At 46.7% G+C, this 23,808-nt stretch overlaps 1 protein-coding gene across 4 annotated transcripts in view; it reads left to right on the plus strand.

Annotated features, from left to right (window-relative positions):
* Positions 1-23,808, plus strand: part of Proser2 (proline and serine rich 2) — a 35,418-nt gene that overhangs the window by 6,140 nt on the left and 5,470 nt on the right. For 2 of the 4 annotated variants that reach the window (NM_001400808.1, XM_008771898.4), the window contains exon 2: positions 12,385-12,606. In NM_001400808.1, the coding sequence (NP_001387737.1) occupies positions 12,469-12,606 (138 nt within the window). In that variant the 5' untranslated portion in view covers positions 12,385-12,468. Of the gene's footprint in view, positions 1-10,216; positions 10,343-12,384; positions 12,607-23,808 lie in introns of those variants that run through there. The other 2 variants (XM_039096511.2, XM_008771899.3) reach the window with 2 other exon arrangements.

Below are 23,808 nucleotides of genomic sequence, written 5' to 3' on the forward strand. Positions count from 1 at the left end.
TGACCATCTCACATGGAGTCCAGCTTTTACCTTGGACGCTAGCCACACAAGGCTCAGGAGTACGGCGGTCACAGTGGACGCTGCCTTACCATGCAGCGGACTTTTCCACAGAGCGCTCAAGAATGAGGAAGGGTGAGGAGAAGTATGAAGACGAGGATGCAGTGCTCCGAGCAGGCCAAGGCTCCTGAGAAACGTCCAGGAGAAATCTTAGTTCAAAAGTCTTTAAAAGTACTGTGCGGAAGGTAGACAGCCAAGAGCAGCCCCAAGCTCCTGCTAAGCCCCAATGGCCTTGAACTTGCTGACTCCTGTTTAGTGTAAGTTGTCCACCAATCTAGGAGGGAAACAGTGATAAGCTCCAGGTGAGCTGTGTTTGCTCTGTGCAAGTCGGAAGTTTTTAAACTGTATGTGAGGCCAGTGGGTCCACACCTTCCCCCAAACTGTCCCACCCCCACCCCGTGGGCTCCTGATTTTAGAGGTATTTTTCTGGTGGAAAAGCTGCTGAAGTCAGCAAATAATTAAACCCCCCTGGGCATCAGGTGCGGTGGCAGACACCTGTTAGTGATCCCAGCACTGAGCCAGGAGGATCAACAAACAAACAACGAATGAATGAACAAAATGAGCCAAAAATAAACAGACCGAAACAAACCCTACTTAAACCAGAACTTCATTACCGCGCTATTTTACAGTATTAACTACCAAGAACATTGGTGTCGATCTCCGGTGATGTCTTAATGCTTAGCCGTGCTTAACCTGTGCACGTGGCAACTGCATCTGACTGGACCACTTACCGACCCTTCCTTTTTCAGCCAAAGCAAGAGTTTTAGCCAGCGACTTTGAAAACTCTCAGAAAAACACACGGGGGTAAGGTCTCGAGCTGCAGCTCGGTGGTAGAGAAGGTGCCTGGCATGCACCGTCCCTTATTCTACAGAAAAAGGAAACCACAGCGAAAAGCCCGCACGATATATTTAAATCTGTATTTCTTAGCTAGTCTCCTCTCTGTGGGATGTGAGTTGTGTGTTTAGTTTCCAAAATGGCTGATCGGGTTACTAGCACGAGAGCTGACCCTTTCAAATTATCAAACTCTGCTCCTGAAGTGCTTGGAGATGCTCTGGCTTTCCTGGAGAGACTGATAGGTACTCCTTCCATTTGGAAAACAGCTACGGCTGAACTGTGCATTGGAGCCACCCGGTGTTTTCAACAAACGCTGATGGTCCTGCTTCCTAACAAGGAGCTTAGAGCCCCTTGTTTAAAGTGGGGCTGGGAACTGTACTCAGAGGCCCACATGTAAGTGAGTGCTTCAGGACGTTGTTACTGTGTTCTCTGTTCTCTGGACGTATGCAGGGCGTCTAGGAAGGAGGAGGAGCCTGTGTGTACAGCCCCTGGTAGAGAGAGACCTCCTTCCCTTCTCTGACGAAAGCTAGCAAAGACGTTACGTTGGGATGCAATTAAAAAGTCTGTGCAAGAGCTAAGGATACCTGATAGCCAAACATGCAGAGCCCTGGGTTCTACTCCCAGCAGTGCATAAGGGGTGGGGGGCTGGCGGGAGTCAAGCCAGCCCAGCAGGAGGTCTCATCTGAGCCTTACTTGGGGTTCTGATTCAGATCTGTTCCTTTGAGATAAGATGTAAAACAGACAACTGCCATGTCCAGTCTAACCAGGTGTTATGAATACTCAAATAAACAAACTCCACAGAGGAGAACTTCAGGTGAGAATTTTAAGCTTCTGGGGAACAAAAGGCTTTGTAAAGCAAGAAGGTGCGATTGTTGCTTCTGAGTCACAGGGGCCGAATCTTATCATACCTGGCAGCACGTAGTGGGGTGCTCGCTCTGTAGGATTTGCAGAATAAAGCACACAACATTCTTTCTCAGAAGAATAGCTTAACTCGGGTTTTCATCTGTTTTTCTAACCTTGCCCCTGATATCTAGAAAGAAAATAAGCTTTTTGTACTTTTTTTTTTTTTTTCGATCGTTGGGGGCGGGGGTGTTTTGTTTATTTTGAGATATGGTCTCCTTACATCGCTCTGGCTATCCTTGAACTCCATACATAGACTAGGTTGGCCTTGAACTCACAGATATCCGCCTGTCTCTGCGTCTCTGCCTCCTTCTCTGCCTCCCTCTCTGCCTCCCTCTCTGCCTCTCTCTCTACTTCTGCCTCTGAGTGCTGGGATTAAACCACACCAAACAAAAATAGGCACCTAAAATGTCAGTTTTTAAAATAAGAGCTGAGTGAAAACTCGCAGCCACGGTCTGGGCAAAGACCCCACTGTATTATGTTTCCCAGAGTTCAGTCCTGCTGTCTGGCTCCTGCTACATAGGCTGTCCTAGGTGAGATTTTCTTCTCTTGTTCAGAGACAGTACACTAGTGAGGAGACCTCTACCCCTGGACTGTTACTTCCTGCCGGCTTGTTTGCTGAAATGTAGGCCATCACTTACTTCCATGCGCTGTGAAGTTCTTATTCCAGTTTTACCTCCTATTAGTAGTTGAAAACATTAACAAGAGAGAGCGTTTGACATTACTATTGTTTTCCTACTTTGCTCTGAGAGAGTTTTCCTAAAATGCAGATATCTAAATGAAGCCTAGTCTGTGCTTTCAAAGATCAAATTAGCAGTCATCTTGCCTCTCCCTGCGTGTCTTATTAGGATTTAAGGTCTTTGCTTTTTACTTAAAACCTGTCAGAAAGTAAGAACACTGCCAGGCCTCGGGGCACAGGTCTCCAATCCCAGCTACTTGAGGGAGGAAGATCACAAGTTCAAGGCCAGCCTGTCAATGGAGACCCATCTCAAACACATTTTTAAAAAAACTGAGGATGTAGCTCAGGGCATGGAGTAATAGCATGCTTATTTAGCATGTGTGTGAGAGGTTGAGTTCAAGGCCCAGTGCGGTAGAGCCCTTGCCTTGTATGAACAAGGCTCTGGGTCCCTGGCTTTGAACCCTCCTACTGCTAAAAAAGAAAAAGAAAAAGAAAAAAACAAAACGACAAAACACCCGAGGCTATCCAAGGAAAGTGGAGTTTCGGACCAGCTTGAGCTGGATTCAAGGCCCTGTGTCAGAAACAAATCTACTTTTAGGATTTCAAGAAAGTAAGATGGTTTTAGAGTTCTAAAATGTGGGGTTTTAGCTGGGCACAGTGGTATATGCCTTTAATCCCAGCATTTAGGAGCCGGAAACAAACAGATCCCCTTGCGATTATACTAACCAAGGCCACGTAGAGACCTTATGGTGGTTTGAATGTGCTTGGCCCAGGGAGTGGCACTATTAGGAGGTGTGGCCTTGCTGGAGTAGGCGTGACCTTGTTGGAAGTATGTCATTGCTGTGGGGGTGTGCTTTGAGACCCTCCTGAGGACCGTCTGATTCTTTAGATGAAGACATAGACCTCTCAGGTCCTTCTCCAGTGCCAAGCCTTTCTGCCATGTTCCCACCTTGATGATAATGGACTGAACCTCTGAACCTGTAAGCCAGTCTGATTAAATGTTGTCCTTCTGAGAGTTGCCTTGGTCATGGTGTCTGTTCACAGCAGTAAAACCCTAAGACAGACCCTGTCTCAAAAAGTACATATGATGGGGATGTAGTTAAGTAATGGATATTGATTATATTTGCTGACAAGTATCATCCACAATATTGTGAATACACACACATACACACACACACACAGACACACAGACACACACACATATACACTCACACACTCTCACGCATACACACACACACACATACACTCACACCACTCTCTCACACACACACACACACACACAGAGACACACACACACACATATACACTCACACACTCTCACGCATACACACACACACATACACTCACACCACTCTCTCACACACACACACAGACACACAGACACACACATATACACTCACACACTCTCACGCATACACACACACACACATACACTCACACCACTCTCTCTCACACACACACACAGAGACACACACACACATACACTCACACCACTCTCTCTCACACACACACACACACACACAGAGACACACACACACACATATACACTCACACACTCTCACGCATACACACACACACACATACACTCACACCACTCTCTCACACACACACACACAGAGACACACACACATATACACTCACACACTCTCACGCATACACACACACACACATACACTCACACCACTCTCTCACACACACACACACAGAGACACACACACATATACACTCACACACTCTCACGCATACACACACACACATACACTCACACCACTCTCTCACACACACACACACAGAGACACACACACACACATATACACTCACACACTCTCACGCATACACACACACACACATACACTCACACCACTCTCTCACACACACACACACAGAGACACACACACACACATATACACTCACACACTCTCACGCATACACACACACACATACACTCACACCACTCTCTCACACACACACACACAGAGACACACACACACACATATACACTCACACACTCTCACGCATACACACAGTTGCAGTAATGGAATATGGACAGCAAGACCAACAGAATGGATCAGAAAGGACGGTAAGATGTAGAAGTTCAGGACAGAGGGACTGGAGTGTGGTTCTCTTGGTAGAATGGTTACCTCGTATGCACAGAGCCCAGGTTTGATCCCGGCACCAAAGAAACTGGACGTGGTGGTGCCCTGGGAAGGTAGAGGCAAGAGTTGCAGTTCAAGGCCTTGACGTGGAACATAGAGAGGTTGAAGCCAGCCTGGGCTACAGGAGACCAAGTCACAAGCACTTGAGTGTGTGTGCTGGGTGGGTGTGTGTCGGGTCTGGGGGAGAATATGGATATATCATGGCGGAAGGAAGGAGTGATAAGTTCGGTGCAGTTTTTTTTTTATAAATTTATTTTTTTTTAAGATTTTATTTTATTGTATGAGTACACTGTAGCTGCCTTCAGACACACCAGAAGAGGGCATCAGATCCCACCACAGATGGTTGTGAGCCACCATGCGGTCGCTGGGACTTGAACTCAGGACCTCAGGAAGAGCAGTCGGCGCTCCCAACCACTGAGCCATCTCTCCAGCCCCCAAGTTCGGTGCAGTTTTGAGCTGGATTTAGAAGGCTGGGGGAAAGAGCTAGGCTGGGGGAAAGAGCAACAGGAAGCTGTGGAGACTGGCGTTTTGTGGAAATAAATAAAAGGGCTTGCGTTGTGGGCATTTGGGTGGAAGAGGTGAGGACAGGGAGGATGACTCCGAGTCGGTGTGCCTACAGATGGGTTCCCTGCGGTGTATATTAGGAAAATACAAAGGCTGCCGGTTTGATAGGTCTGTACCTGGAGTCCGAGAAGGACTGCTGAAGGACTTGGCAGGGTGCTAGAGGCTGTGGGAGTAAGTATTTGTTCTGCATTTAAGAAAGTTTTTGAAAGGAGAAGTCCTTAGAAGAGAATGAGTCCCGGGATCGACCTTCGGTTAGGTCAGTTCCGGGGAAGCTTCTGAATGGGCAGCTTGGGCGTGAGAGGAAGAGGAGGCAGGGACTCTGGCTTTCTGTGGAAAGTCAGGCTGCAGTTTTTCTAAGTGAGCTGAGAACTGGGCTCAGAGCTAACCGTGTTCTGTCTTGACTTGAGTCAAGGTGCTTTGTGGATGAGGTTTATAATTTATTTATTTTTTTATTGGAAATTTTTTTATTTTCATTTCAAATGTTATTCCCTTTCTCAGTTTTCCAACCATAAGCCCCCATCCCATCCCCCCTCCTACTTCTTCTATGAAGGTATTCCCCTCCCCAACCACCCCTTCCCACTCCCACCCCCAACATTCCCCTACAATGGGGGGTCAAGCCTTGGCAGGACCAAAGGCTTCTCCTCCCATTGGTGCCCAACAAGGCTATCCTCTGCTACATATGCAGCTGGAGCCATGGGTCTGTCCATGTGTACTCTTTAGATGGTGGTTTAGTCCCTGGGAGCTCTGGTTGGTTGGTATTGTTGTTCTTATGGGGTTGAAAGGACCTTTATCTCCTTCAATCCTTTCTCTAACTCCTCCAATGGGGACCCCGTTCTCAGTTCAATGGTTTGATGCTAGCATTCGCCTCTGTATTTGTCACGCTCTGGCAGAGCCTCTCAGGAGACAGCTATGTCAGGCTCCTGTCAGCATGCACTTCTTGGCCTCAGCAATATTGTCTGGGTTTGGTGGCTGTGTGTATATCATCTGGATCCCCAGGTGGGGCAATCTCTGGATGGCCTTTCAGTCAGTCTCTGCTCCAAACTTTATCTCTATGTCTCCTCCGATGAATTTCTTTATTCCCCCTTTTTTAATGGAAAAGAGAATCAAGTAAGAATGACTCAGAATTTTTTTTTAACTCTTCAAGTTTTTGAATAATGGAAAAGGATATTGGGAGTCGGTTTTCTATAAAGGATAAATTAGCCTCTGGGAGATGGTGACCGAATGCCTTTCATCCCAGCACAGGGAGGCAAAGGCAGGTGGGTCAGTATGAGTGCCAGGTTAGTCTGGTCAGCAGATGCAGTGCCAGGAGCTATGCAGAGAGAAACCCTGTCCTGAAAAACAAAGAAACCCCAAGAGTTGATTTGCTGAAATGGTCAGCACCATGACATGCCGCCTTCTCCTGTGAACTCCGAGTTGTCAGACGTGTTCAGACGTGTTCTTGTTAACATACGTGAGCTTCACACACAGAGGGATCACAGCCAGATAGAGACTCTGAGAGTAGCGTTTCCATCTTGCTGTAAAACGAAACACCTGTCACACAAAAGCCACTCGGGTGCCCGTTCATAGGAACGAATGTTGTCAGGAGCCCCTGGCCCAGAGGCCCACAATGGCCGCTCTGCTTGCTTGGTCTCTGTTTCACGGGCTTTCGCCATATGTGAAGCCCACTCATGGTGACCAGCCAGGACCATTCTAAACGGTTCCTACTGTGAAACACTTGCATTTTAATGTCCTCAAGGGTCAAGGGAAAAACAAAAACAAAACAAAACAAAACATCTTTTAAGAAGTCGTTTACCTAGTAAGAGCACCAGTGGAAGGGGAAGCCCTGGGTCCTGCTACGACTGAACCCCCAGTGAACTAGATTGTTGGGGGGAGGGCGGCAAGGGGGAGAGGATGGGGAGGGGAGCACCCATAAGGAAGGGGAGGGGGGAGGGGGATGTTTGCCCGGAAACTGGGAAAGGGAATAACACTCAAAATGTATATAAGAAATACTCAAGTTAATAAAAAAAAAAAAAGAAGTCGTTTAGTCACTATATCATCGTATTGAGATTTTTCAGGACCAAGTTAAAGATTATTTCTTTACTAGGTTGTTTTGTGTCCTGTTTTGGGGAGGCAAGTTCTGAAAATCCCCATGAATGGAGGAAGGAAGGGCTCAGGTCGCCCAAGGGTCCTGCTCTGCTCGGAAGGTGTTGTTGTTATTGTTGTTTATTTAAATCCAGGTTCTCTGTTTCCGTGTCTCTTCTGTCTTCCGCTCTGTTTTTGGTTTTGCCCAGCTTACGTTGGAATGGATTCAGTTTGTGATGTCTCTGCCTCCTTTTCTGACACCACAAGTCCTGACTGCATCCTAGGACCATTTCTAACGTCCCTCTAACATCCCATTCAACTTGAAGAACTTTCTAATATAGATAGTTTCCAAGAGCTTTTTAGAACTGAGTTTTTACGTTTTTTTTTTACACTTTATGTATGTTTATGTATATGCCGTGTGTGTGTGTAGTGTGTGTGTGTATGTGTATGTATGTATGTATGTATGTGTGTGTGTCTGTGTGTGTGTGCGCGCGTGCGTGTGTGTATGTGTGTGTATGTGTATGTATGTATGCGTGTGTGTGTCTGTGTGTGTCTGTGTGTGCGTGCGTGTGTGTGTATGTGTATGTGTGTGTATGTGTATGTATGTGTCTGTGTGTGTCTGTGTGTGTGCATGCGTGTGTGTGTATGTATGTGTATGTGTGTATGTATGTGTGTGTATGCATGTGTGTATGTATGTATGTGTCTGTGTGTGTATGCGTGTGTGTCTGTGTGTGTGCGTGTGTGTGTGTGTGTGTGTGTGTGTGTGTGTGTGTGTGTCCATCCTCAGGAAAGAGTATCAGATCCTCAAGAGCTGGAGTTCAACACTGGGCCTGAGAACTGAACTCAGGAAGAATGAAATTAAAGAGTAGCAAGCATTCTTAACACCTGAGCCATTTCTCCAACCCCAGGACTCAGTTCTCACAGCTACTTGCCTGGATTCTTCTAGTTATCCTTGCTGGCTTGTGCTACAGTTATATTGTCAAAAGAGAGTCTCTTAATGTCGGATTTGAAATGTGCCGAGACTTGCTTTGTGACCCGGCACGTCAGCCGTTCTCATCTATCTGTATAAAACCGAAAGGATGTTTCTTGTTTGTAGACGGGATCTGGGTATGTAGCTCAGGATGGCCTTTCGTTCTCCTGCCGTCTACGTCAGCCTCCTGAGTACTGAGCTTATAGGGGTGTGCCACCATACCCGGTGGATGGAGTGTATATGACGAGGTTGGTTTATCCTGATGTTCTGTAGTGTAAACATTGGTCCCATCACATCATAGCCCTGCTGTTGGAGTCTTCTGCAGTCCGTTTGATTATGACGTCTGTAGGGAGGGGTTTAGAGCCCAAGTGGTGTGATCCGGTGGAATAGTGGTGGGAAAGTGTAGGAAGAATGACAGGAAGACAGGCGAACATCAGGATGGGTGTGGTGGGTTGGCAATGCGTCATCGTGGGCAGCATCGGGTCTGTACTAGGGAGAGGGCTAGGACGAAATGGACACGTTGCTATTGGAAGTCAGGAGACTTTGCAGGGCTGGCTGGGTATGAGTGTCAGGAGGCGGGAAGAGCCAGCAGTGTCTTCAGAGTTCTCTGCCTGTGAGTGGGCCTTTGAGAGAAGAGGTCAGCGTTAAGATTCCACAGACTCAGTAGCTTTCAGGTGCAGGATGGTGAGACGTCGTGGCTCGGGTTGTTGTGTGTGCCTACTAATGGTTATTGACAAGCAGTGGGGTCCCGGAAGGGAGAGAGTGGGCTTACCTTCTAGGAGGTGCAACAACCTTCTGGAATGTTCTAGTAAGAAGAAAATGAGATGCTCTTTTTTTTCTTTTTTGGATCCAACAAGCTCACTGCAGCTAGTGAGGGGTGGGAGGTGCTCTATGTCACTCACCTTTTCACAGTCATAACTCAATAGCTGTTAGACTTCTCTCCTCAGCTGGCTGCTGTCCCCCAGACTAAACCATGCTGGGCAGATGCAGACTCACTAAGATGATGAATGAATGAATGTTTTCCTTGCTCAAAGGATAAACTGGGCTGGGGTGCTTCGAATAAATAATGGGACGTAAACACAGGAAGCACCGAAATGTATGGAGACATGGTTGTATTCCTGGTCTTTGGGATTTTTCCCTAAAGCTTGCTCTCCACCCCTGTAACTTCGAGAAGAGTCGGTTTCTCCATACCTTCTGCTCGGACGATAGATATTTCCAAGTGGTGATGACCCTCGTGGACCTATGGCTGTGCTCTGAACTGTCGCTCCTGCCTGCTCAGATCAAGGGTCCCTGTCTCAGGGTGTGCTGTGTGCCGTTCGGGGCCAGATGGGGATTGCCTCTTTGCTCACTCTTTTAGATCACAGTGGACCGTGAAATCCTGTATGCTCGGTTCCTAGGGTGCCTCAAATCCTCAAATTCTCAGTTCTTTTAGAAGTCAACAGTTAATGTCCAGGAGGCACGTGGAGCTGCTCTCTTCTGTTCCCTTATAGAAGACCCTGCTTATCTTCCTCATACATGAGAGAGAGAGACAGAGAGAGAGAGAGACAGAGAGAGAGAGAGAGAGAGAGAGACAGAGAGACAGAGAGAGAGAGACAGAGACAGAGACAGAGACAGAGAGACAGAGAGACAGAGAGAGAGAGAACAGCACAGCCTACGGAAACCTAAGTGTACAGTTTCTTTCTTAGCTTTTAAAATTACAGCAACACATACTGTAGGTGTCTAAGTCACTACCTCCCGGCCACACGGTGAGGGCTCACATGCCATCCCTGCCCAGACAGGCACAGTTCCAGATCCTTCCCAGGGGCTGGGGAGTTCTGAACTGTGTGGGTGAATCAGCACTTCCTATCCCCCACGCCCTCACCTTGCTGACTCCTGGGGAAGGCTGGTGCGCGACAGCCCCACCCCTTTCCTTGGAGCTGTGTTTCACTCAGGTCAGGACCCATTGTGAGCTGAGTCAGTGGGTGGGACCCACAGGGAGGATGCAAGAATTAGCCTGGGCCGGCTGGCTCCTTAACCTGACTCCCACCGGTCCAGGAGCACAGCAGAAACACATGAATCTACCTTTCGCTGGGCCTAGCTGCTGGTGCTGGCCCCTGTTGTCCCACTCTCTGGTTATACGAGGTGCATGCTAGGTGTTAGACTCTTTTGAGACTGACTATTGGAGTCCAGTCCTTGTGTATCTATCTGAAAGACTGGCTTTCATGCTATGAGTCATTTAGCTATTTATATAACTACGTTTAAGGCCACGTGGTTTCGAAGCCTTTGGCTTTTTGTTGTGGTGGTTTGGTTAGGGCTTTGAGATAGGGTCTCATATAGGCCAGGCTGACCTTCAATTCTCTATGTAGCTGAAGCCTTGAACTTCTCTGGTCCCTCCGGTCCTTCTGCCTCCGCCTTCTAAGTACTGGGACTACAGGCATGGGCTCTGTTGTTTTTTGTTTTAAGACAGTGTCTGGTTATATAGCTTAGGCTGTCTTCCAACTTGTGCTACACACACACACACACACACACACACACACACACACACAGTGTTGGATATGCCAGCATGCTTGGCTTATGGCTGTAGACACTTTGAGTCTTTCCCCACACTATATCATATAATGGTATCTTCTCAAAGCTGAGTTTGTTCAGACTTTTCTGGTTTCCTAACCTTGCTCTTGAGTTAACCTGGGCTTCATCACTGAAAACATGAAGAGAATTGGGGTGGGGGATCTCTCTTTAAACCCATTCTTAGATTCTTGCCCACAGGTGGAATCCTCTTGCAGATGTCTAGATTGACTGATTTTCTCCACAAATGTCTGTGTCTGGTAAATCAGTCAGCCGGAGGCCTGCTCCTCTTCGTCGTCTCTTTGATCTTCTAGAATATTTTACCGAACTCATTTGGTGTTTAGGGCACTGGGCTAGGTCCTCTGCTAAGGAAGTCAGAAAATGACCTTACAAGATCATGTTTTCTTTTTCTTTTCTTTTTTTTTTTTTTTTTTTTTTGATTTTTTTTTTTTCAAGACAGATTTCTCTGAGTAGTCCTGGCTATTCAAACTGGCCTTGAACTTACAGACTCGTCTGCAAGTAATGGTGTGTGTCACCATGCCTGGTTTGGCACTTTAAAAGAAAATAATTGTGTGTGTGTGTGTGTGTGTGTGTGTGTGTGTGTGTGTGTTCATGTATATCCTTGAGCATAAGCGAAACTTTTAAAAAATATTCATTTTCATTTATCTGTGTAATTGTGTGTGCCTGTGTTTATTTGAGTGTGTACTGTGTGTGTGAGGGCCCACAAAGGCCAGAGATCATTGTATCCTCTATAACTACAGTTTAGCCAGTTGTGAGCCACCTGATGTAGGTGCCAGGAACCAAACCTAGTTTCTGTGGAAGAGCAGTCAGTGCTCTTAACCATGGAAGCCGTTGTTCCTGGAAATAATATGGACATGACCTCCTTGCTAGGGTCACCTCCTAGGATTTTCCACCCTCCATAGAACTCACAGCCTTAGATATCCTTCACTGGGTCCTCATCGGGCCTCAGACACCCTTCAGTCTTAGAGATGCCACTCATGCCTCCGACCATCTTATCTCTGGTCCCCAAGTGCAGTGACCTGGAGAAGGCACCTGTTTTGCGGTGGCTAAGGCAGATAGGCCAGGAAAGCCATGGGAGGATGTACCAGAGCCTAGGAGTGGAGACCCTCAGGACAAAGGAAGATGGCCAGACTTCTTTTACCAAGTCCCAGCAACAGTGTCATTTGTAATGCTTCTATTCCCTCATAAAAATCATTCAGACAGGCTGGAGAGATGGCTCAGTGGTTAAGAGCACTGACCGCTCTTCCAGAGGTCCTGAGTTCAATTCCCAGCAACCACATGGTGGCTTACAACCATCTGTAATGAGATCTGATGCCCTCTTCTGGTGTGTCTGAAGACAGCTACAGTGTGCTTATGTATAATAAATAAATATATCTTCAAAAAGAATTTGATTTTTTTTCTATTTTTGTAAAAAAAGAGTGTTTTGGCATTTTGACGAGATTGCATTGAATCTGTAGACTGCTTTTGGTAAGACAGCCATTTTCAGCGTTAATTCTTCCTGTCCATGAGCGTGGGGCTGATCTTCTATTTTAGAGCGCGTCAGAGAGACCAGGCATGGTTCAAGTCACTAACTTCTGCTATATGTTTTATTTCCCTAGAAGACCTCCTCCCCTGCTTCAGAATGGGCCCCTGGCTCCTACCCTGTTTCCTGTGAGCTAAGCTAGTGACAGCTCTTTGTGGGGATGCCTGGGAACCAGCAGAAACCAGAGTCTTTGGACATGGACTCTGATATGTCACCCAGCGGTGGGCTCAGCGACTTGAGCAGAGGCGGCAGCCTAGAGAGCCGGAGCAGCAGTTCTCGGTCCAGAAGTTTCACGATGGTGAGTGGTTGTCTCTCTAAAGCTTTCAGATGCTGTTGGTTGGTTAATTTGGCCCCCAGCCCTCCCCACCCCACCCCCATTTGAGGACCATCATACAAAGCCCTGTTGGGTGTCTTGGAATACTTCCCTGTGAACTGGTGTTTTCTTTATCATCATAGTAAATTCTGCACATGGCCGTGGAGCAGATCTCTGGCCACGGATAATAACTTAGGGCAGCCTAGCCCCGAGAGGACCTGAAGGCACTGATAACCCAGGCCGGGGGCAGGAGAGCCATCCCACAGGATAAACACAGCTCCCTTTCAGACAGACTCAGAGTCTCCGTGGATCTTTACAAAGTCCAGGCTTCCCATCCAGACTGGCACACGGCACTAGCAAACCTGAGAACAGTAGACCGTTTGAAAGATTTGTTTGTGTTTCAAGATACCCCCCATCGAATGGAGATCTGGGGATGGTAGGCAACATGTTCTCAACCTGGCCCGGGCGGCAGGCTTACTAAACCACTTCATGAAACATCCCGTGTCTGTCCCTTCTGGAAGCAAAATCACACAGTCTTGAGTTCCTTTTCTTTTTTTCTTTTTTTTTTTTTGAGACTGGGTGTTCTTTGTGAACAGCCCTGGCTGCCCTGGAACTTGCTTTGTAGACCAGGCTGGCCTTGAACTCTCAGAGATCTTCCCAGCTCTGCCTCCCAAGTGCTGCCTCCAAGTGCATGTGCCACCATGGCTGGCTTGAGTCTTTACTCTTGATGTTTTTTTTTAAACCTGATCTGCCCAAGGATCCATTGAAGCGTCTCTTAGAAAATAATGGGATTTGGAAGGCTGGAAAGAGCAGAGAGGTCTTCACAGAGTTGACTTCTAAGGAATTTAACCCTGATCTATGCCCAGTTCTTTGAGGGTTTGGGGAACACCCCACAATGCTTCCTAACAATTTTCACCTATGACTTGGGCAAAAACAGTCACCCAGATTCTCGGGGTTTTAAAATCTTATGCTCAGTGAGCTCTCATGAAGCCCCCAAATCCCAAAGCTAGTGGACTTCATGTCCTGCGATCTGGTAGTCACAGATCTACCCATTTGCACACACATTTCCGTCACAGAGCAAGGATGGAGGACTGAACTGTGGGGACGGCTCTTCTCAGGGTGATGTTAGGCACAAGTGGACATAAGGTCCCAGGATTTTTTTTTTTTTTTTATTATATCTAAGAACACTGTAGCTGTCTTCAGACACACCAGAAGAGGGTATCAGATCCCGTTACAGATGGTTGTGAGCCACCATGTGGTTGCTGGGATTTGAACTCAGGACCTCAGGAAGAGCAGTCGGTGCTCTAACCACTGAGCCATCTCCCCAGCCTGGTCCCAGGATTTTAATAAGTCATTTGCTTTGTGATTTCAAAAACAAAGATGGGATACGCAGACTGGTTTAATAAGTGACCCTGGGCTGTCTTCTTCTCTGAACCAGGCCAGGAACTATTCTGGTCTAATGAGCTATTTTTAGACATGGCCAGAGAGCTTCTATTTAATTCATTAGACATTAGTAAATGCCTATTATGTAGAAGAACTGAATGAAACTTGGTTTTATTCAAGATCATATCGAGATGTGTATAAAGCTGGGGCGGTATGGCGCAGTTTATAAGGGCTCTCAGAACATCAGACAAATGCGACATCAAGGCCTCTGTTGCCAGTTTAAAGCCACCAAACCCAGCTTGTAAACCTTTGAAGCTATTCTCCACCAGTTCTATAGTCAAAACTGTACACAGACCGCATTCTTCGCTGGTTCGTTTGTGTCCCTTTCTTGACAGACGTACAGGTTGAAGTTAGCCACAGCAAAAAAAGAAAAAAATTACAAGTGTCTACTTAGAAATCTAAGCATAATTAAACCCTTGTTCTGCCGTAGGGAAATGCCATGTGTACTTACCGTGTAGGTTGCCAGAGAAAGCCCAACATTTAAGCCTCGAGTCATCTCTCTGCCTTGATTCCCTATTGGCATCAGTTTACATAATTAAATCAGTAAAGCATTGCTCAAATGTCAAGCCGGTCTTTGGTTTCTTTGAGAACATGTAATCTGGCTGGAGAGATGGCTCAGTGGTTAAAACCACTGGCTATGCTTCCAGAGGTCCTGGGTTCAGTTCCCAGCACCTACCTGGCAGCTCACCTGGCTGTCCCTAACTCCAGTTTGAGGGGATCCAACATCCTTTTCTGATACCCGAGGCACATGGTGTAAATGCAGGTAAAACACCCATACTCATAAAATAAAAATAAATCTTGGAGAAAATAAAAAAAAAAGAACATTTGATCATCAAGTCAGAGCCCAGCAAGACAAAATGTCCTTGGCTGCCTACCTGGGGACAAGCAGTGAAGAGTCTCGGTTCAGGTCTTCTTTCAAAACGTTTGTTTGGTCACCTCTGCTTGCCTGCCTGCCTGCCTGTGAATGAGTCTTGCCACGCAGCCCAGGCTGGCCTAGAAGTGACTACACGTCGCCCACACTGGCCTCAAACTTGCCACGAGGTGCTGGGGATTTAGCTCAGTGGCTCAGTGGTAGAGCGCTTACCTAGGAAGCGCAAGGCCCTGGGTTCGGTCCCCAGCTCCGGAAAAAAAGAACCAAAAAAAAAACTTGCCACGAGCCTCCTGCTTCAGCCCAAGTGCTGGGATCACAGGCACAAGCCACCGTACCAGGCTCTGGTTGTCCTCATTTGCACAATGTGTATTTTCTCTTCTTTGGTCGTTCTGGTCCCTTTGTGCGTTCTTCAGGTTGTAATTCAACTAAATGTTTTTTTTTCCTTGGGGGGTAGGGGGAAACATGAAAAGCCTAACTTAACCATAGGAGTCAGAGCCAGGCGTTTTTAGGTAGAGGTTATTTTAGGAGCGTGTATCTTAAACCTTCTCAGGTCTTAGTTCAACTAAAGGTTTGGATATTTTTTTCCTCCTCTCTCTAGTATCCTTCTCCTGCCTGCCCACCCCCAAACACTCCTAATCGGTTCTAGCATAGATGCATCTGTTCTATTCTGTACTATTGACTTTGTACGTATTACCGTCATTCATTTAGAATGTGTCCTAGGCTGGGGACCTGCCTCAGTGGGTAAAGGACTTGCTGTGCAAGTGTCAGGACCCGAGGTCAAATCCCTGGAACCTTTGTAAGGTCAAGTGCAGTAGTGTGGGTCTGCAATCTCAGTGCTCCCACTGTGCAATGCAAGGCACAGATGGGTAGAACCTTGGAAGACCAAGGGCCAGTGAGCCTGGCGTACATAAGCAGCAAACAAGAGACCCCAACAAGATAAAGAGAAAGGATTGGTCTTCATGTGCCTGCCGTGGTGTGTGTGTGTGTGTGTGTGTGTGTGTGTGTGTGTGTGTGTGTGCGCGTGTATGTGCCTGTGTGTGTGTGCGTGTATGTGCCTGTGTGTGTGTGCGTGTATGTGCCTGTGTGTGTATTAGTGCTGCTATAAAAAGCAAGGGTGGGGTTTCTTTTTTAAAAAAAAAATGAGGGGCTGGGGATTTAGCTCAGTGGTAGAGCGCTTACCTAGGAAGCGCAAGGCCCTGGGTTCGGTCCCCAGCTCTGAAAAAAAGAACCAAAAAAAAAAAAAAATGAAAAAAAAATAGATCTGCGGTACGACCAAATGGCATCCTGTGTTTTCATGTTACGGTGACAGTGTCCACAATTACTAAGAAATGCAACAGCCAAGCATGGTGGTGCGTGCCTCCGATCCCAGGACTGGAGGCCCGAGACAGAGGTGATCATGAGTTTGAGGCCAGACTGGGTGAGTCCAAGCCTGCTCTACATAATGAGAGCTTGTCTCCAAACGCAGAAAAAAGACGGGGAAACAGGCTCGTTCCCGTCATCCAGCTAGTAGATAAAGAGAGGGTGCCGTGCACGCAGTGGGATGGATGCTATTCAGCCGTAAGACGTGGGTGGAACCAGATGTAGACCATGACCTTAGCGAGATAAGCCAGGCTCGGAAAGCCAAGAGCCACGTGATCGCGCTTGCCTACGGAATCTCAGAGACTTGGTCTTGGGGTTGGAGCGATAGATGGGTTAGCGCTGAGAACCCTGGCTGCTCTTGCAGAGGCCCCACGTTCAGTTCCCGGCACCCACATGGCAGCTCACAATTGTCTGTAGCTCCAGTCCCAGAGCAGCCTGCACCCTCTTGAGACCTCCATGGGCACCAGACATGGGCATGGCTCAGAGACACCGCTTACAGACAAAAACAATCTTATACATAAAGTAAAAGAAAAGGAAAACAGTTTTTGAAAACAGGAGTTGACCTCATAGACGTTGCAGGTAGAACTGTGGTAACCGGGGGCTGGGTAGAGTGGGAGTGGGTAGGATATCTCAGTGGTAACTAAGTCACAGTACAGTCAGCTAGAAACACGTTCTGGTGTGTTACCGTACAGCTGACTACCGACGGTAACAGTGTGCACTACACTTGTGGGGTCTGGAAGAAAAGATTTTCAACATTTTCACCATAGTGAAAAATGTTTTAAGGTATGTCTATCCAGCCTAGTTTGGTATCATGTAGGACCCGCCATAGATACACACAATTTTTCCGTTTCGTGTGTCAGTTAAAATGAATGGTTCCTGTGAGTGTACGGAGATCACCAATTCTAGAAGAGGTTCATCTCCTCCAGAGAAACCCTGTGCATTCTTTTTTTTTTTTTTTTAATTTTATAACATTGTTTTAATCAAGTAATGTAGCTGTTTGAAACAGGAAACTTTTTAAGACACCTCAATAGAGCCATGAAGGATTACTCTTACCAGGTTAACCTCCATGAATAAAAACCCAGATTGTGTGAAATTTGAATCCCACTGGTTTGGCACCAGAATGAACAGAAGCCCAAGACCTTCCTAAGTGTCTAAGACCTGACCATTTCCCTTTAAAGCAACAGCTCTAAGACAAAATCTTGCCAACCTGAGGCCGAAATGTGCTGATCTACTTGAGAATCTCAAAAAGTAATGACATATGGATGGGCTGCCCATGCAACAAAGAGTCTGAAACCCAGGAGACAAGTGACTTTCCAAGTCCCACTTCTTTGGTGTGACACAGCACATTCCCCTGTTACCATTCCAGGTATATGGCTCCTGTTCCACGCCCAGACTCCTATCAAGGTTTTAATTTTACCAAATGTTTGGTATGATTTTAACGCATACTTTTTACATTAATCAAAGTCTTATAATCTGTGAGATGGATGACACAAAGAATAAGATCCTAATAATGTATGAGATAGCACGCCACACACAAATCAACCACATGGGTTCTTAACTCCAGAATGTACTTTTGTAGAAAGAAAAATGTGCTATGTTTTTTAATATTGAAGACAAGTATTCAAATATAGTCAGGACCCCAGATAGAGTTTACACCAGCAAGTGGGTAAGAAACTCACTTTTGTGTCTGAAGTCCAAGGCTCTGAATGGGCTGGTCAGGCCTTAGCTAGCTGCACCCACCCAGTGGCCATCACCAGACTTCTCAGGTATCCAGCTATATTCAATGTGAAGTAAAAAATATCCCAAGTCTTAACCAAAATACAGGCTCTGACTCAGAAGTATGAGTTTAACTTTCTCTTTAAATAAGACAATCAGGGAAGGGGATCAAGCTTGAAAAACAGTAACACTTATTTTGGCAAGATAGCAACCAAAATCTAAAGTACAAGCTATTATATCCAAATTAAAAGGCATTAAAGAATAAACCATAATATTAGGGAGGGGGAACACATCAAACACAAGATACAGTATGTCTAAACATCTTGAAATTATAATTTAAGGGTAAAAGTTGAAAACTTATGCTGTTTTAGATTAAGTGCACCTTTTTCCTGTTTCTCCCAAATAGAATCAGGGTTTACGATTTAATCACACCTCAAAGCTTTTCTCTCAGTACAAAGCAACCACTAAGTACACACAAAATACTTATTTGTCATTTCCCTGGCTTATCCAACGTGCAATGAACACGACTCAATAGACTACAATTCGGGGTGAGTGTACACAAACTGAAAAACCACAACTCCAAGTTTCAAAATTTGCTCTTAAACCATAGGACACACAGGTCATTTTTACTTCTCATGAGGATGTCACACTGTCATTAAATCATCAAATTTCCTTAGAATGACAAGAATTGTCAGTTGCCAATCTCAATGGACTGGAGACACAACTTTCAAAATACTTCATTTCTTAATGGCTGAGTAAGGTCATTATAATTGTTTGCATTCTTCAAGTCTTCAGTACCTAACAATCTACCAAACTTAAGAAGTCTAAGTTATTAAATGGTGTAACATCCTAAAAGTAGCCAATTACTTCAGCATAAGCCATTCATAGCCCAAAGTCTGAAGAATGACCAAAATCAAATCTTTATTTTTTATAACTGTATAAATGTGATCCAAATGTGTCCACCACTAGTTTTTCCGAAAGAAACATGCTATAAATAAGCAAACTACAACTGCTCACTGATATGTATGGACTCCCTAGATGTCTCATTGGGCTTAATTATAGACCACTCACAGTAATAGCTTTTTAGTATCAAGTGTAGCATGATGTTAAGCCACTTTAGCTCTTGCACATACATGTTGCACTTCTGGCTGATAATGGAGAAAAATTTGCAGCATTACACTGTTAAGTTAAGTTGCATCCATCCTTTTAAATGGCATCAATATCAATGTCGTCATCCTTGTTGTCAGACTTCACAGTTTCAACTTTTGGTACACTGGCAGTCTTCGAATATACCACCTCAATATTCTAAGATGAAACCCTGTGCATTCTTAGTCGCCTTCCTTGCCCAGCTCTACTCCCCCGGTCGTTACTTCCTGACTCTGGATATACCTCACTGTCACACCTCTCCCTGCCCAGCTTCTCCCTCAGGACCAAGAATGTCTTCCTCCAACACTCCTGTCAGAGGCAGTGTTCAGCATCTTCCCAGAATAAGAGGAGTAGACAGGAACCATCCTGGCCTAGTACCAAGTGCCCCCCTCTTCTGTCCCCGGTACAGCTTGCTCCACGGCCTGGCCTTGCCTTCTTTCCTCTCCCAGGCATGCACAGGGTCCAGGTTCACTGGGAGAAAGCTTCAAGTCTTAGAAGTGAGGCAATGGGGGGCTGGAGAGATGGCTCAGTGGTTAAGAGCACCGACTGCTCTTCCAAAGGTCCTGGGTTCAAATCCCAGCAACCACATGGTGGCTCACAACCATCTGTAATGAGATCTGATGCCCTTTTCTGGTGTGTCTGAAGACAGCTACAATGTATATAATAAATAAAGATGTTTAAAAAAAAAAAAAAGAAAAAGAAGTGAGGCAATGTTACCAAATCCACAGCAGGGGCCGGGTCTCCAGGCCAGCCTGATCCCAAAGTGCACCATTCACTGGGCCCCTAACCCTAGAGAGAAAGCCTTCAGGGTGAGGGTGACAGGGTCTGAGTGAGCTGGGGGTCTTGTCTCTGTGCAGATCGGCTGGGCCAATTTATATCTCACGTTGTGTGATTAGCAGAGGAAAGGGAGAAAGAGCTGAAGGACTCCCAGGTATATGGCACCAGGTGCACGCACACAGTCACTCTGCAAGATCTGTCAGGATTATTAGGTGGAGCAGGCGAAATAGAAGGCAAGCAAGTGAGTTTGACTAGGCTTGGCCCCTTGGTGAAGTAGTCCTAAGACCCTTGGGGTCGTGCCAGGCCCCTCCATACAGACATGAGTGGGCATGTGCAGAGCCTCCTTCTAAGTCTTTTGGCCAGATGCCGCCTCCAGTTGGGCCTGCTTGCTTTCAGCTTGGATTAGACGTGGGTCTTATAGCGCATCCTTTTGTTCTTTGATGTAGATGAGCGTTTTGCCTGCATGTGTGTGTTTGTACACCACATATGTGTCTGCTGCTTGTGGAGCTCAGGAGGAGGAGTTGGGTCCTCTGGAACTGGAGTTAGAAATGGCTGCTAAGCCACCATGTGAGTGCTGGGAATCAAACCCAGGACCTCTACGAGAACAAGTGTTCTTAACCACTGAGCTGCCTCTCCAGGCCCCTTAGAGCCCTTTCCGACTGTGTCTTCTTGTGGGAAATTGGAATGTGTCTTAGGTCCGCTTGCCTTTTGAGACTTTCATGTGACGTTTATTTTCTAGAGCTGGGACTAGAACTCGGGGCCTTGAACATCTTAGGCAGGCTCTCTATCCTTGAACTAAACACTGAGCCAGGCCGGTGCAGTTTCAGTTCTACAACGGAGGAGAGTGATACCTAACTGAAGTAGACTCAAAAAGCCATGCCTGGGGCTGGAGAGGGAATCACGGTTCAAGTGAATCCCGGCCATGCGCAGAGGGCTGGGTGTTGGCGTGGGGTTTTTTGTTTGTTTTGTCTTAGTTTTATTGAGTTCTTACGCCTCTCCCGCATTCCACCCTGATCCTTTCCCATTCCCCAACACTAGGTAGGAGAGGAAAGTTCGAGGGGAAAGGGGCCATAGACCTCTTTCAGCCAACAAAATGACTACTCCCTGCAGATTAGGGGTGTCAGGTTCCTCAGGAGCAAGCCCGTCATCATCGTCATCATCGTCAGGTTATCTCCAACGTCTTCTAGTCTCTTGAGAGCACCTGACAACAGCAGCAACAGCAACCAGGGGCAGCAGGGACAAGCTGCCTTCTTCTGAGCACCTCTCACCTCCTCCTGGGGCTCTGGAATTTATTCCTTCTCCAGGGTCCCCAGAATTAAACTGTCTGCAGCTGGCGGAAACCATGATCCTCCTAGAGCACGAGTTAATAGTTAATGGCTGTGGACAAACAGTTCCATATCCCACGCCTAGGATTGAAACAAAAACATTTTCACATAACACGGTTAGGTTTAAAAAAGAAATTCTCACTACAACTAGGTAGATATCAGTTCTCAGCATCCAGAGAAAGTAGCTCACGGGGCTGCCTATAAATATAGCTCCAGGGGGTCCAGTATCCTCTTCTGGCCTCAATGGGCTCTGCAATCATGTTCTCTCTCTCTCTCTCTCTCTCTCTCTCTCTCATACGCATGCACACACACACACACACACACACACACACACACACTGAAATGCCCTGCCTCAAGGTCACACCGGGGGTGGGGGTGGGAGGGAGAAAGAGAGATGCATTTATTTCTCTAGACTTTGTGTTTCAGCAGTGGAGGCCCAACACTTGTTCGATGTTATCTCCGTGGTGGCACTCTGACAAAATCTATACTGGGTGAAACTTAACTAGCGGGATCTTTATGGTGCCAAGAGCCCCTGATGGTTTCAAACCTGCGATGCTTGTGTTGAAACAAATGCATCGAGCTGGGCTTGGTGGCACGTGCCTTTAATCCCAGCACTTGGGAGGGAAGTGGAGGCAGGAGGATGTCTGTGAGTTTGAGGCCATCCTGGTCTTCATAACAAGTTCCAGGACAGCTACACAGAGAGCTCTTGGAAGACAAGAAGGATGTGAACTGTCTCTCAGACAGTGGCTGAGGGCGGCGTGTGTGGGAGGAAGGCACCAGGCTGTCCAGCAAAAGGAGTGTGGTGAAGAGAGGAGGAAAGAAAGTCATGCAATATTGACACTCAGTTGTCCCCACCAGTGCGTGTTCGTGTGTGCGTGTGCATGCGTGTGCGTGCGTGTGAGTGCGTGTGAGTGCGTGTGAGTGCATATGCGTGTGTGCATGTGTGTGTGCATGTGTGTGCGTGTGCGTGCATATGTGTGTGCGTGCATATGTGTGTGTGCATGTGTGTGTGCATGTGTGTGTGCATGTGTGTGTGCATGTGTGTGTGTGCGTGCGTATGTGTGTGCGTGCATATGTGTGTGTGCATGTGTGTGTATGTGCATGTGTGTGTGCATGTGTGTGTGTGCATGTGTGTGTGTGTGTTTATTGTATCTTATGTATATAAGTGTTTTGCCTGCATGTATATCTGTGCACCACATGTGTGCCTGGTGCTTGCAGAGGTCAGGAGAGGGCATCAGATCCCCTAGAAGTAAAGTAATAGATGGTCGTAAGCCACCATATCTGGCCAGGAACCAAACCTAGGTTCTCTACCAGACCAAAAATGTCCTTTACTGAGTTTTCTCCTACCATATACACACATATCACATATGGTGCGCACACACGTTTAATGACAGAATGACTGCGGCTGGGTTTCTTAGACTCTGTGTTCTGGACATCAGAAGGTCAAACACCAGTGTGCGTGTTAAGGAAGCACCTGACATCTTGGATACAGTAACTCCCTGGGGGATTCAAGAAAACATGCAGGCCTTATATATGCAATGTGGTTTTAAGTGTGAAGTCCAGTGGAGAAGAGAGAGGAAGGGTTTGGTGTTCAGTAGTAGTGCAGGGGAAGCATTACTCGAGGAACCAATTCTGCTTCTCAGAAAACTCACAAATCCCCTCTTCCCATAGCCACTACTCCCATATCGTTAGCTCTTGTGGCTGTCTCAAAAAATATAGACTGATATTTCTTCCCTATTCTCTTTTAAATTCTGAATTATGTGTATATGTGGTGGCATGGTGGCGTAGCAGTGTCTGGTGAGACCTAAAAAAGGGCACTAGATCTCCTGACAATAGAGTCCTGGGCAGTTGTGGTTTTTGTTTTTTTTTTTTGTTTTTTTTTTTTCCAGAGCTGGGGACCGAACCCAGGGCCTTGCGCTTCCTAGGCAAGCGCTCTACCACTGAGCTAAATCCCCAACCCCCAAACTCCTCCTTTAAGAACAAGCCTTCATTTTCTGCTAGGCTGACCTTGTTACTTCTGAGGGAGACCTCCAGCCAGCTCTACCCTTCAAGCATCATCACTGTATCCCTGGCTGGGCTCAGTCACGCAGTACTGGGCATGATGGCTCTGGGCTTTCCCAGCCATGGATGTAAAAGCAACCTTGTTTCTTCTCTCACCACCTTCCTCTGCTTTCTGACTTCCCTTTGTTGCCCTGCAGGGTTTGTTTTGTGTTGCTTTTGGTTTTTTGGTTTTTGGTTCTGTCGAGACAAGGTTTCTCTATGTATCCGTCCTGGAACTTGCTCTGTAGAACACGGTGGCCTCAAACTCAACAGGGATCCACCTGCCTCTGCCTACCAATGCTGGGATTAAAGATGTGCACCACCACATCCGGCTTTCTTCCTGTTATTTTTAGCTTAGTGATTTATGCCTAGCCTAAGGAAATCAGTAAGGTCCCAGAGCACTTGTCCTTATAGAAGCCCTGGGTTAGATTCCCAGCATCCATCCACACAGTAGCTTACAGCTCTCTGTGCCTCTGGTTCCAGGAAATCTAGCACACACAATGCACAGAC

The sequence above is a fragment of the Rattus norvegicus genome, chromosome 17 (assembly GCF_036323735.1).
Source record: "Rattus norvegicus strain BN/NHsdMcwi chromosome 17, GRCr8, whole genome shotgun sequence".
Lineage (NCBI taxonomy): Eukaryota > Metazoa > Chordata > Mammalia > Rodentia > Muridae > Rattus > Rattus norvegicus.